Source organism: Periplaneta americana, chromosome 10 (genome assembly GCF_040183065.1).
Source record: "Periplaneta americana isolate PAMFEO1 chromosome 10, P.americana_PAMFEO1_priV1, whole genome shotgun sequence".
NCBI classification, from domain to species: domain Eukaryota; kingdom Metazoa; phylum Arthropoda; class Insecta; order Blattodea; family Blattidae; genus Periplaneta; species Periplaneta americana.
In genome coordinates, this window is record NC_091126.1 from 79,097,577 (window position 1) to 79,110,788 (window position 13,212).

Below are 13,212 nucleotides of genomic sequence, written 5' to 3' on the forward strand. Positions count from 1 at the left end.
TGCAATGGAAGACAATATATGCACTCTTAGCAATATTATTGGCCTGATGGACAATTTAGGATTCCATTATGATCATAATAGACGGCAATTATCCTATTAAACTTAAAATTAAATTTAAAAACACATTATCTTCACAAGTGGAATACATTCCCTTCAAATCCAATCCATCCTGAGGAAACTACTATGATATGATATCTAAAATATTTTATGCGATACATTACCAACAATTTTCTTAGTATATGGGATGATTTCAATATGACTGGGCTACTCTTAGAATTATACGAAAAGGATTATTAAATGCAGCTACTTCGTTTCTTTGTGTGACAGTCATCATTAAGAAAATCATTACAGTGAAATCTCTCATTTACAGACATCAAAGGGACATAACAATCTGCCCGCATCTGGGAGGTGTCCTTTATTGGGAGGGAGGCTCTCAAATCTAACAGTAAATTTATAATATGCATTATGTATCCCTTCATGCTTTAAATGAAATGTATTACTGTAATTTAATTCTAAATACAGTCTACTGTACTACAGTAAATTCTTTGTAACTTTGAACTACAGTAGATAAGACCGAAAAAGGAAAATACAGTACTGTGCCATGCAATTTTATTCTAGGTCTACAGTTATGCAGTAGTGTAATTTACAGTTTGTGGTAGCCTACGAGACCCTTATTGTCTTGTTTCATGTTAAGGAATTTCTGTACAGCTCTCAAAACTAAATTTTCCATTTTTGTAACACATTGAAATCCAAGTTCTGTCCACAGTCAGGAGGTAAAGCAAGCTTTAGGACTGTGAAACAGCTGTTCATGTCCGTGTCTGAGTGTTTCTGTATTATTTCAGTTGGGACATAAAAATCTGTCCGTATATGAGGAGTGTCCATATCTTGAGAGTGTCCGTAAGGAGAGGTTTCACTGTACATTGTGAAAATGAGCGAAATTTAATTCATCCCACCCAGAAGTAATGCAAAGCATATTCCATTAGCAGATTACAAAGGTTCCCATATCCATAATTTACATAAAACTAGAACTTTTTTAGAGCCAGAATAAAGGAGAAATTGGTGTTTGATGTTGGTGAAAAAGATAGCTGCAAATTTATGTACCAAGGAAGAGATTTTCCACAGACCTCAAATAAGGAAACATCTAAAAGAAATGCTTGCGTCTACGTTAACATGTGTAGAATTAGCACCTTGGTGAACTTGGGAAAGAGTGGTGGAAGTGTTTCTTTATAACAAAGTCAGAAAAAGTTATATATTTTGTAAAAACATTAATATATGTGCTTTAATATGAAATATCGCGTATCTAAAAAAATTTATTTTCATTCATCACTGAACTTCTCCCCTAAACATTTGGGTGTTCTGACAATGGACTCTCAAAGACATAGCCTTAATGGAAAGAAATGTATCAATGATTCTGGGATTTGCAATGAAAGAGAGAGAAGAGAGGTGGTGGGTGAAAGGGGAAGGGAAAGAGAGTGGAGTAGAGAGGAAAGGAGAAGGGAGCACAAACAGAATTACATGAGAAAATTTTGAACAGCAACCTTCTGCAAGAACTGTGGAATTACGTTTCATGAAGCTTGTCCAAGAGATAATAAGAAAACGTTATGTTGATTTATCTCTTATCAAAGCATATGTTATAAAATGAAATTTTAAGCATTGCTTCATTGGATACTGCTCTTATTATTATGATAAAAGTATAAAGTGGAAGGTACAGTGAGCGGCATATATGTACAACTTACCAGCATTTTAACCATTTGTAGCAAGCATGTTTAGTGGGGAAATCCAACCGCTTTCTCATACAGAGGAAAAGGAATTGGTAGTGAATGGTAGAGATTTAGGTCTATAGTCCTATACAAACAATGTGCCAGTAAAAGGTAATAACAAAACGTTATGTTGATTTACCTCTTATCAAAGCATATGTTGAAAATGATAACCACCTCTCTGGAAGCAAGAATAACATCAGAGAAACAGAAAGTGTACGCGAATACCCCACACACTTGAAGAGCTGGAGAATGAAATCAGGCACATGCAGAGTGAAATTACAAATACATGTTGCAGCAAGGGTTTCAAAATTTTCTACACCAATATGGTTCTTGCATCCAGAAAGGTGGATACCATTTCAACATAAGCTTTCATAAAAGATAATATCATTGCAAAGTTTTCTTATTAACTCTTACTGGTACATTATTTGTATGCGACTATAAGCCTAAACCACAATCATTCACCACTGATTCGTTTTTCTCCCATGCGAGAGAGCAATTGAACTCCCCACTAAACACGTGCTACGACCAGTTATAATGCCAATAATATGTATATGCCACATACTATATATATGTTACATTAGCACCAATTTTTATATGCAGTAATGTTTTAACATTTCGAAACGACTCTAATGAGAACGTTGCCACTTCTGGAATGAGTGCAGTGATTTCCATTAGAATCTGCTAATTTCTGCTCGGAGGTATAATTTTTTATAACTATTATTTTGGTTTTTGTTCCCTAGTGTTGTTATAAAGTGAAAGATGGAATGAAAAATAAAAAATGTTTTATATGTGGACTTAAGAGTGTTTGGTAAGTTGTTCAAATCATACCATTTCATTCACACGCCCACATATTCGTTTTTATCAAGAGCTAAACAAAGCAAATTCTTCTTCTGTATTTCATTGCAGCAAACTGGATGCATCTGTTAAAGTAAAATCAGTTTCATCAAATTAAGAAGTACCTTTCATCATCACTTAGAAAATTATATTAAAAAATAATAGACTGAATAATTAATTGTGTGCAATAGACTGAATAATTAATTGTGTGCAGTTGAAATTAAGACATTCGTATTGTATTGTTTCATTATTTTTAATCCTCTCTTAAACATTCAACACGAATCTTGGAAAAAAATAAATAAATAAATAAAACTGTAAGATTCAGAAACGAGTTTGGTGTTGTCAGGTTTTTTTCAGGGAATGGAATAGGAGGAGATGGGATCATTATCATATATATATATATATATATATATATATATATATATATATATAATGTACAAAAATTAAATGACTACACACAAACAGTTCCTCAGAAAGAATCCAGCCCTACAAGTTAATCATTTTTTAATACAATTACCACTGTGACTGAAAAGTTGCTGAAGTGGATCCATCACTCTTAATTTGCTAATTGAGCATGGATAAAAGGAATATGAAGGTTGGAGGAAGAAAACCTGTTCTATACACAAACAACAACCTAAAGAAACTTTCCCTATTACTCTTCAGTGCAAGATGACAACAGGTGTACTGAGTGAGAGTTTTTGTGATTTTGGAGATTTTGTGAAAGAAATGGATGCAAAATTGATAAAATACATCTGCATTAAATTTTGCAAGAAAACTGAAAAATAGTTTGGAAATAATTCTGATCTTTCAAAAAGTGAATTCGGTTAAGTTTATAGGAAAAATCCCAGTTTTCACATTGTGTGACAAACTCAAAGAGGACAGACACTGTCGAAAGTGACCATCATTCTGGGCATCCTTCAACTTTTAAGACTGACCGTAATAAAGCCAGATTCAGTGAACTTATGTAATTAAACTAATGAGTGACCATAAGAAGGATGAACAGTAACATACATTTGAATTTTTATGCAGTGTCAGTACAGAAATTTTTACCAAACTTCACTATATGTGATGCATCTGCATAACTTGTCCACAATTGCTAACAAAGAAAGAAAAACAATTGAAGGGTACACGGGAATAACGATCAAGGTCCATTTTATAAAGTTTCGAGAAAAACGAGTTTTAAAGTTTAAGCAGTTAATACTTTGTTATGTGTGTATTTAATAGAAATTGATGTATTGGAATGTTAAGAACGATTATTTCTTATTACTAGCTAGACCACATGATAGTACTCCCTTTCCACTATAAGATGGCATTATTAACTCAATTTCGATTTTTGATGGACCTTGATCGTTTTTCCCGTGTACCCTTCAATTACGTGTCAGGAACTAACAGAATAGGCACCATGTGAACAAAATTTATTGAATAATGAATATAGTAATTACAGTACCTAGCCACATTATTATAATCACTCACATTTTTACTATATTTTACATATTACTTCCTCATTTGAACTCTGGTTTCTTTTCTTAAACAGAATTCACATTACATATTTAATTTTTAAACAATATTCAGTATAATTACAATTATAACAATGTTAATTCAAGAAATATTGATAAATAACCAACCACACCTCATTTTTACAGAAATTTCAATATTTCGTACGACCTCCTTTGGCTTTAATTGCAACTTCAATTCTCTTTGGCCTGCTTACAATACACTTCTGTATTACTTCCTGGATCCTCTCATTGTGATTCCAAACATGTATCAGCCTTTCAATAAGTCGAACTCTGGTAGTAATAAATTCTTTTGCCACCTCTCTTTTTACGAGTGCCCCGACGTTCTCAATGGGATTCAAGTGCGGTGAGTTTCCTGGCCATGGCAAAAGTGGAATGTTTTTGGAAGCCAGAAACGTTATGACTCTCCTAGCAGCGTGGCAAGGTGCACCATCTTGCATAAAAATATATTTCTCCCCATTTGGGAACCATTCGTTCAGCTGAGGGATAAGCCTGTTTTCCAATACCTGGATATATTGTTCTTGTTTCATTGTTCCCTGAACAATGTAGAGTCGTCCTGAACCTTTGCCTGATATCACATATCATGGGTGTTTAACTGTGTTAACCATGCATCCAGGAGCAAAATTTTCTCCCTTTCGTCGACGAACAAACATTGCTTTGTTCATCAAACACTGAAAGGTTGATTCATCGGAGAAGCAAACCTGTATTTAATACTTAAAGACAAAATTTAGAGTTTATATCAGTTTCTTTGACAATTTTCAGGTTTGCTTCTCCGATGAATCAACCTTTCAGTGTTTGATGGACAAAGCAATGTTTATTCGTCGATGAAAGGGAGAAAATTTTGCTCCTAGATACCTGGTTAACACAGTTAAACATCCAATATCAGTCATGATATGGTCTGTGATATCAGGAAAAGGTTCAGGACGACTCTACATTGTTCAGGGAACAATGAAACAAGAACAATATATCCAGGTATTGGAAAACAGGCTTATCCCTCAGCTGAACGAATGGTTCCCAAATGGGGAGAAATATATTTTTATGCAAGATGGTGCACCTTGCCACGCTGCTAGGAGAGTCATAACGTTTCTGGCTTCCAAAAACATTCCACTTTTGCCATGGCCAGGAAACTCACCGCACTTGAATCCCATTGAGAATGTCGGGGCACTCGTAAAAAGAGAGATGGCAAAAGAATTTATTACTACCACAGTTCGACTTATTGAAAGGCTGATACATATTTGGAATCACAATGAGAGGATCCAGGAAGTAATACAGAAGTGTATTGTAAGCATGGCAAAGAGAACTGAAGTTGCAATTAAAACCAAAGGAGGTTATACGAAATATTGAAATTTCTGTAACAATGAGGTGTGGTTGGTTATTTATCAATATTTCTTGAATTAACATTGTTATAATTGTAATTATACTGAATATTGTTTAAAAATTAAATATGTAATGTGAATTCTGTTTAAGAAAAGAAACCAGAGTTCAAATGAGGAAGTAATATGTAAAATATAGTAAAAATGTGAGTGATTATAATAATGTGGCCAGGTACTGTAATGGTGATGGCATATAGATTCATGGCTATAATCATGAAACCAAGGCCCAGTCACCTGAGCACAGGTTCACCACAACCAAAAATGCAAGGCAAAGTCATGAAGACAATGTTGTTGGTTCTCTCCAAGTTGTCGGACATTCATCACGAATATTTTTCATGGGGTCAAACAATAAACCAACAGTATTAAAAAGTGTTTTAGAGCAATAAGGGAACAAGTTAGAAGGAAATGGCCTACACTACTGCGTAAGAAATCCTGGATCCTGCACCATGACAATGAACCAATGCACTGTGCCCTCATTCTTACGAAATGTATAGTGAAATTCAGTATTTCTGTGCTCCTCCAGCTGTTGTATACTTTTGATTTGTCCCAGCAGACATTTACCTGTCTTCTAAAGAGGACTTTAGTTGGACCGCTACTCAGTACTGATAATTGTCCGGAGAGAGTACCGGAAGTTCTAAAACATGCAGATCTATGGCAGTACACACCGGCTTTTGCAAGACCAAAGCTGTTCCTCTTGTTTGGAAAAAATTCTATAAATTTACTAAATTGAAAACAATCTCATATATCTAATGATAGGGAGACGATAATATTGAAGAAAGGCATTTGTTTTTTCCACACGCTACAAAAGAATAGAAAGAATAATGTGTTAGTTTAACCTGCCTGACAATGATTGTCGCTTGTCTGCACCAAACCAAGTTAAATGTTATGTCAGTAATAGTCAGTATAATACCTTACTGCTTACCACTGAAATAAAACAAGATTTAATTTTCGTTTTATTGTTAACCAGATTCCTTGTATATAGAGTTAGGAAACTATAATTTACAAAACAAAATTAATCCTCTCAACGTATTTCTGATTTCTTCGCTACAAGTCACATGACGCAACAATGTTAAAATAACTCTGTTCACATTCGAAACAAAATCCCGATCGCAGTTGTTGGAAATTTTGTTCATACTTCATACAAATGTGTTCGTGAGATAACAAGTAAAATGAGTTTACTGAAGAGGCTGAAACAAAAGCAGTGTGGTGAAAGTGAAAGTAATAAAAAGTACACAAAAAGACCTGAATGTAAAGAAACAATTGCCACAGTGAAAAGTACAGTAGGTACCTCTGAAAGCTCTGCAATACATTGTGTAACGCATTCGCCCAATGACATCCGTCTTTTACCTTCTTGTTAGACTTCAGATCAGTGGAATTATTTTAGTACTGAGAATCCATGGATTATCATTAATGAAGGTAACTTAGAATGTAAGATATGTTCACAAGCAAATTTTATTTTTAACAATCCTCAGGGACTTCATATTTCGGAGAAATGGGTGCAGGGAAAAATAAACTGCTATGGATGTGGGAAGAAAGCTCAACAACAAAGTTAGAGGAAACAAAATTCTTGAACATAAACCAAGTAAATCACACATAGCTGCATCAGAAATATTGGAATTGAGCAAAATCAAAACTTAGAACATGGGGTTATAACAATGCAACAAGAAGAAGTTGAAACCACTGCTCGTGTTTTAGAACAGCTTACAAAATTGCTAAATATCAAAGACCTTACACTGATATGCCAGTTGATACAGATCTCCAATCTCTTTGTGGGCTCAATATGAGAAGAATCCTTCACACAAATTTCTCATATCACTAAAAGTATGCATGAAAGAATCTAGAAACACACTGTAGAAAACAAACGGAAAATAAGTTTATTAATAGATGAATCTACACACTACGCAAAAGCAGACACTAAGTAATTGTGTGTTTACAATTTTCTAAGCAGGACATTGACAGGTGTAAACTATGTTCTTATATCTGATTGAACTGGAGAATGGAACAGCTTCCAGTATTATTACTGCCCTTCTTGAAAAAATCAGTTTGTTTGGAATGAGTGAAAAATATTTAAAAGAATATCTCATAAGTAAGGTTAGGATAAAGTAGCTATATCAGGATAGGCTGTAGAGCATAGGGCCTTGACTTGCTTCAGACTAAGTAAACATTACACCCTTCCACTAGCTAAAACTACCTGCTGGGAAGAGCACTTCCCATCCCCTAGCTAAAACATAAGTGAATGGACAGTACAGCCAAAAGGAATTGAATATTTGTCGTCAATACTGTCAGCTGGTGGACACGCAACAACTATTATCTGTGCATTTTGAACTGGCAGCTCAAGGTCAAGCAATGGACTGCATTTGCCACGTGCGCTTACTCCAATTCTGAACTATTCTCAACTGAAGTCAGCTGTGACAACCAGAATTACCAGTGCTTCATTCAGTTCACAGTTTTCAGTTTAGTAACCCGTGCGTGGTTTATACTTTTGTATGTGCATATATGACTTTGAGCTGCCAGTTCGAAATGCACAGATAATAGTTAATGTTTGTAAACAAAACACACGGACCAAGGATGCCTATCCTCATACAGCTATATAGCTACTTTTTCCGAATCTTACTCATAAGTGTTTCATGTGACAGTAACTATAGACTAGAGACAGCTAGCTGTTAATGATTCCATCAGAGAAGTCCATGGAATAAATTACTTTTAGATACTTTTAGAAAAACTATATGCTCTAGAAGAGACTAGAAGATTTTGTCATAGTATTTTCTGTTGATACCGTCTTGTTATACCAGGAACCGACCATTAAGCACAGTGGTAGTAGCATTATGGTGTGGGAATGTTTTTCTAGAAGTGGAGTTGGTCCTCTAGTCCAAATAGAAGGGAATATAGATCGTTTCATGTACAGTGACATTTTAGAAAAGAATATGGTTCCACATGGGAGGAAGAATATGCCACGTAATTGGATTTTTCAGCAGGACAATGATCCAAAACACACTTCCAGCCATTAAAAAAATTCTTTGCAGATAAAAATGTCAAACTTTTGGATTGGTCAAGCCAGAGTCCGGATCTTAATCCTATTGAACTTCTCAAGGATGAATTGGATCGACGTTTTCGTCATAGAAGTTACTCAAATAAGGATCAGTTCTTTGCTGTCTTATTGGAAGAATGGTCACAACTTCCACTTGAGCAATTGCAAAATCTTGTGGAGTCAATGCCAAACAAATGTGGTGCTGTGATCAAAGCTCAAGTGTATGCAACGAAATACTGATTTTTTTCTCAGAGTCCAGAATATTTTTGTTTTATTATTACATACTTGGACTTACAAATTACTTTTGATCCAGAAGAATTTTCAATTATTTTTTATGCAAGATAACTGTTTAAACTAAATGTATTTTCATACTAAATGGATTAGAAACACATACTTTTCAATTATCCACTGGCATTTTTATTCTATTCAATATTTATCTTTATGTAATTGTGACACATGCTTTTTACAAAATACTTTTGACCGCTACTGTATATCAACAGCTGAGTGTGAACGGTCATTTAGCTCCATGAATGAGATTGTAATCCCAATACAAAATGTTCTTTTGGTTGGACATATAGCTGATTTGATGTTCATCAATGTAACTGGACCTCCCTTTTCTGAATTCGACCCTCTGACATATGTGAAATCTTCGCTATCAACTGGGAGGCGATGAGCAGAAGAACTCTTCTGTTGTAAAAGAAAAATGACTGGAAAACAACATCCTGTGAGCCAGTTTGGAAAATTTTGAAGGGTTAGGTGAGTACCGGTAGTTCTAATTTTCCAACTAAAGCCCTGCTCCTAAATTTAATTATCCTGAAAGAAAAACAAAAATAATTTGGAGAAAGTTCTAAAGGTGCTCAAGAAAGAGGATTTGAAGGAATGCTTGCTCACTGATATCGTTGTGTGATTGCCCAATGGGGTTCTTTTGAAGGACACAACTTTTTTAGTTGGTTATTTAAAGACGCTGTATCAACTACTATGTTATTTAGAGTCAATAGGATTGGTGATAGCGAAAAGGTATTTGGTGAGATGAGACAGAGAATTCGCTATAGATTACCTGACAATCGCCTTATGGTTGGGAAAAACCTCAGAAAAAACTGAACCAGGTAATCAGCCCATGTGGGAATCGAACCCATGCCCAAGCACAAATTCAGATTGGCAGGCAAGTGCGTTGAGCCAACCGAACTGACACAACTTTGAATATCTTTTAAACACTACCATTTTTTATTTTTTGTAAGAGTTCAAAAAATTTTCATTCTTCAGAAAGTTTTCAATCACATGGCGCATGCAGAATTCTGTGAATGAACAGAAATTTTCTCCACCAAAATAAAGAAAAACTGCATAATGATTAGCAACAACAAATGAAATTATTACACTGCACTTGAAATGAGCCAACGACCAAATTTTTAAGCAGAAACATTATTTTGATAGTTACAAGGTCACTACCACTCTGAAACGAGGGATGGAATGTCACAGAGAGCTCCAAACTGAATTGCACTAGACAAGAATACAAGTACCTACCATTGCCACACAAAATGGCCAATCTACTGACTAGAAGATTGTGTCGCAGTACTTTCTGTTGGCATCTTCTTTGCTGTACTTAGTTCTGTTTGGAATGAGTGGATTTTAAAATGAAGCCTCGACTCCAATGAATAACCAGTGTAATTTTTCCTGAAAAATAGTAAACAAATATACTGCAGTTGAAAACAAACAAAATAACAGAGTCTGTAATTAATCTCTTGAGAAGTGCAGACGATATATACTTCAAATGATGAGTGACATTTTAAACATGACCAAGAGGTTATTTTATGAAATTTATATTTTCTAGTGAACTAATGTTGAACAATCTTAAACTTTTAATTACAACACTTACAATTTCTATGCAAAAGAATCACTGTTAAGAGTTTGAACTGTTAAAATACAGATTATAAATACTCCTACCATAAGTTTAATTTTTTTACATTTCTGATAACGTTCTTGCAGACAGTGCAGAAGCTACAAAGAGTAATTCGCTACAAAAATTACAGTTTTGCATCAATTCATGAGATCAGCATTGAGGCATTTCTTCAGGTTTATAGTAAGGGTTAAGTTCTCCTTTAATATAAGTATAAAATTAATTGCTGAAGATCAGTCTCATATTTATACTTCAATGTGCAGCAGTGGTCGGCAGATTGTGCATTTGTGATGTCGGAGCAAGGTTAGACTAGATGAGCACCTGAAGAGGAGCACAGCTATCACACAGTGGCAAGCTATTACAGTTGTATAATAATAAGTGGTTCAGGGGAATTGGTTAAGTTCTAATTTTATTTATATGTTATATTGTATCTATACAGGATGACCCGTACGTAATGCCATTAATTTCAGAGGCTTATTCTTTGAAATATTTCAAACAAACAAGTTAAATGCAATTTTGCTCCTTTTTACTTCCTTATTGAGATAAAAATTATTCTATATGAAATATTTCATAGGATTTTTGTGAAAGCCATTGGTTTAATTCCCAATATGTTCAGTCAGTTTAAGAGAGTGGCATATTATGATTAATAATTGATTGAAAGAATTTTAGTTTTGTCCTTTAAATGTGCAGAAATTTGATCCAAACAAATGTAACATTGTAAATTTCCTTTTGCAGAACTAAAAGTTACATTCCTTCAGATCAAATTTATACACATTTAAAGGACAAAACTAAAATTATTCCAATCATTTGTTATCATAATACACTGCTCTCTTAAATCGACTGAGCATATTGGGAATTAAATCAATGGTTTTCCCAAAATACACTAAGGAATGTTTCATATAAAAACCATTTTTGTCTCGAAAAGGAAACAAAAGCAAGCAAAATTGTATAAAATAATTATATGCACGAAATTAGATGTAGGTCTATAGGTCGTCACTGTATAGTTCAGTATTGAAGCTATTCTTCGCCCTCAGAGCTCTGGATGCCGATGTTCTTAAGAGAGCACAATTGCTCTGAGGGATGATGTCACAGAGCACTGATTCTGCCGATCATTGGCTTAAAGTATTTATTTCTATATTGGTATGTTTATAGCAGTTTCGGAGACTCATTTATATATATGTGAATGCTTCTGTAGCTGGCTGTATTATGAATTTCATATTATTGTAAGTATACTAAATTGATTACAAACCAAAATATTTTGTTAGATTGATCTATCATGGTTGCACAGTTTTGTTTTCGTATAAACGTATTGAAAGTGTGCTGTTCCCATACTATCTCAGAAGAATAGATCGCGCTCTGTCAATGCATAAAAGCCGTACCACCACTGTTCAGTTGAACCTTCTCTCCACGCTGTGCTCAGTATGCAGATATTGCCGAGCAAAGAGCAATGCGGCTCCGTTGTATGATGTCAAAGAGCACGGAATATGCCGGCCACTAATGTACAGTATAGTAAGAAGAAAATCATGCTCGATATCAAATGATTACCATGCTTAAAATGAATTTGAATTTTGAGAGTTCAAACTTGGTCAAGGGTATTCAGATTTTAAAGTCTAATAAAAATCCCTAAGGTGGCTTCCCTCAGGAGAGTAGTAAACTAGAGACCCTTGTTGTAGATTTATGGAACGTAAAGAACACCGACTCAGGCAAAACTACAGCTAACTGTTTCTCACTCCACTAAGTTCCTTGTTTTATAGTCAGATGTTTCTGAATGCTATCTTGTGAGATTGTTAAACTTCTGGCAAATAAGGCAGGCAACAAAAAGAAAAAGGAAATATAATGGACCTTCAAAGGTCATAGTGATTAAGGCCGAAAAAGGAGATACCATTATAAATTATTTACATTTAGTATTATAATGGGACAACTACAATATACGTACTTTGCATCTTCGAGCAGTTGTGATGCTTTCGAAACATTTCCTTGCTCCTGGTACAGCTGTGCAAGTTCCACCATTGTGTATGGAATTAAGTAAAGATCTTCCCGTATCTTCTTCTCCAATGAAAGCACACCAACTAGACACTCTTCTGCTTGCAATGGACTATTCATTTGTCTCAGGCTTGCACCTTTCAATAGCAGCAAGAGGCCCCGATTATCTGCTTCAAAGTCCTGGTGCTCTGTGAGAAGAATCAATTTTATTTAACATTTCCTTTAGGGGGTAGTTAAGACTGAAACATGAATTTGAAGGAAAAGAATAGTTCTAATTTTTTTCCATCAAAATAGAAGTTCATTTCTTCCTCTATCAGAGAATGTTAGATATCAATTTTATTCATTCTGTAATTTTTGTTCACCAGACGACGTTTTTAAAAGGTATGTGCATTGTGTTTAAAGTTCCGGTATTCTTCATTACCCAGTAGTTGACAAATGGGAAGAACATGACCTCCATCACTGTGTGTGTTCAACACGATAAACTTACCTCTGATGAGCATCCCAGTAGCCAGGTTATTACTCATGCCAAAAGCATTCATTATGATAGGTTTAAGAAAAGTAATGAATATTGTGACAGCCACATCGAAACTCGATCACGCGTCCCGCAAGAGAGCAGGTCGCGCATGAGTCGACAAGGGGCTCCACGGAGTACTGGGGGATGGCGCGCGGCATGGAGAGGAGAGAGGAGGATGCGACACACTGTTCCATGGCAGAGAGGGGAAAGTAAAGCAGCTGGTGACTGAGGATAAAGATCCAGAGAAGTCTGGATATCCGTTATCTTCTAGGCATCTGTCGACCAACCGCAAACTCTCCAGAAACTATGGCT

General features: G+C 35.1%; 1 protein-coding gene across 3 annotated transcripts in view; it reads right to left on the reverse strand.

Moving 5' to 3' along the window:
* Positions 1-2,330: 2,330 nt before the first annotated feature.
* LOC138707819 (tetratricopeptide repeat protein 39B-like) overlaps positions 2,331-13,212 on the reverse strand; it is a 68,521-nt gene continuing 57,639 nt past the window's right edge. For 2 of the 3 annotated variants that reach the window (XM_069837765.1, XM_069837766.1), the window contains 3 exons: positions 12,340-12,574; positions 10,031-10,180; positions 2,543-2,680 (listed from right to left, as the gene is read on the reverse strand). In XM_069837765.1, the coding sequence (XP_069693866.1) occupies positions 10,054-10,180; positions 12,340-12,574 (362 nt within the window). In that variant the 3' untranslated portion in view covers positions 2,543-2,680; positions 10,031-10,053. Of the gene's footprint in view, positions 2,681-10,030; positions 10,181-12,339; positions 12,575-13,212 lie in introns of all 3 variants that reach the window. The other variant, XM_069837764.1, reaches the window with a different exon arrangement.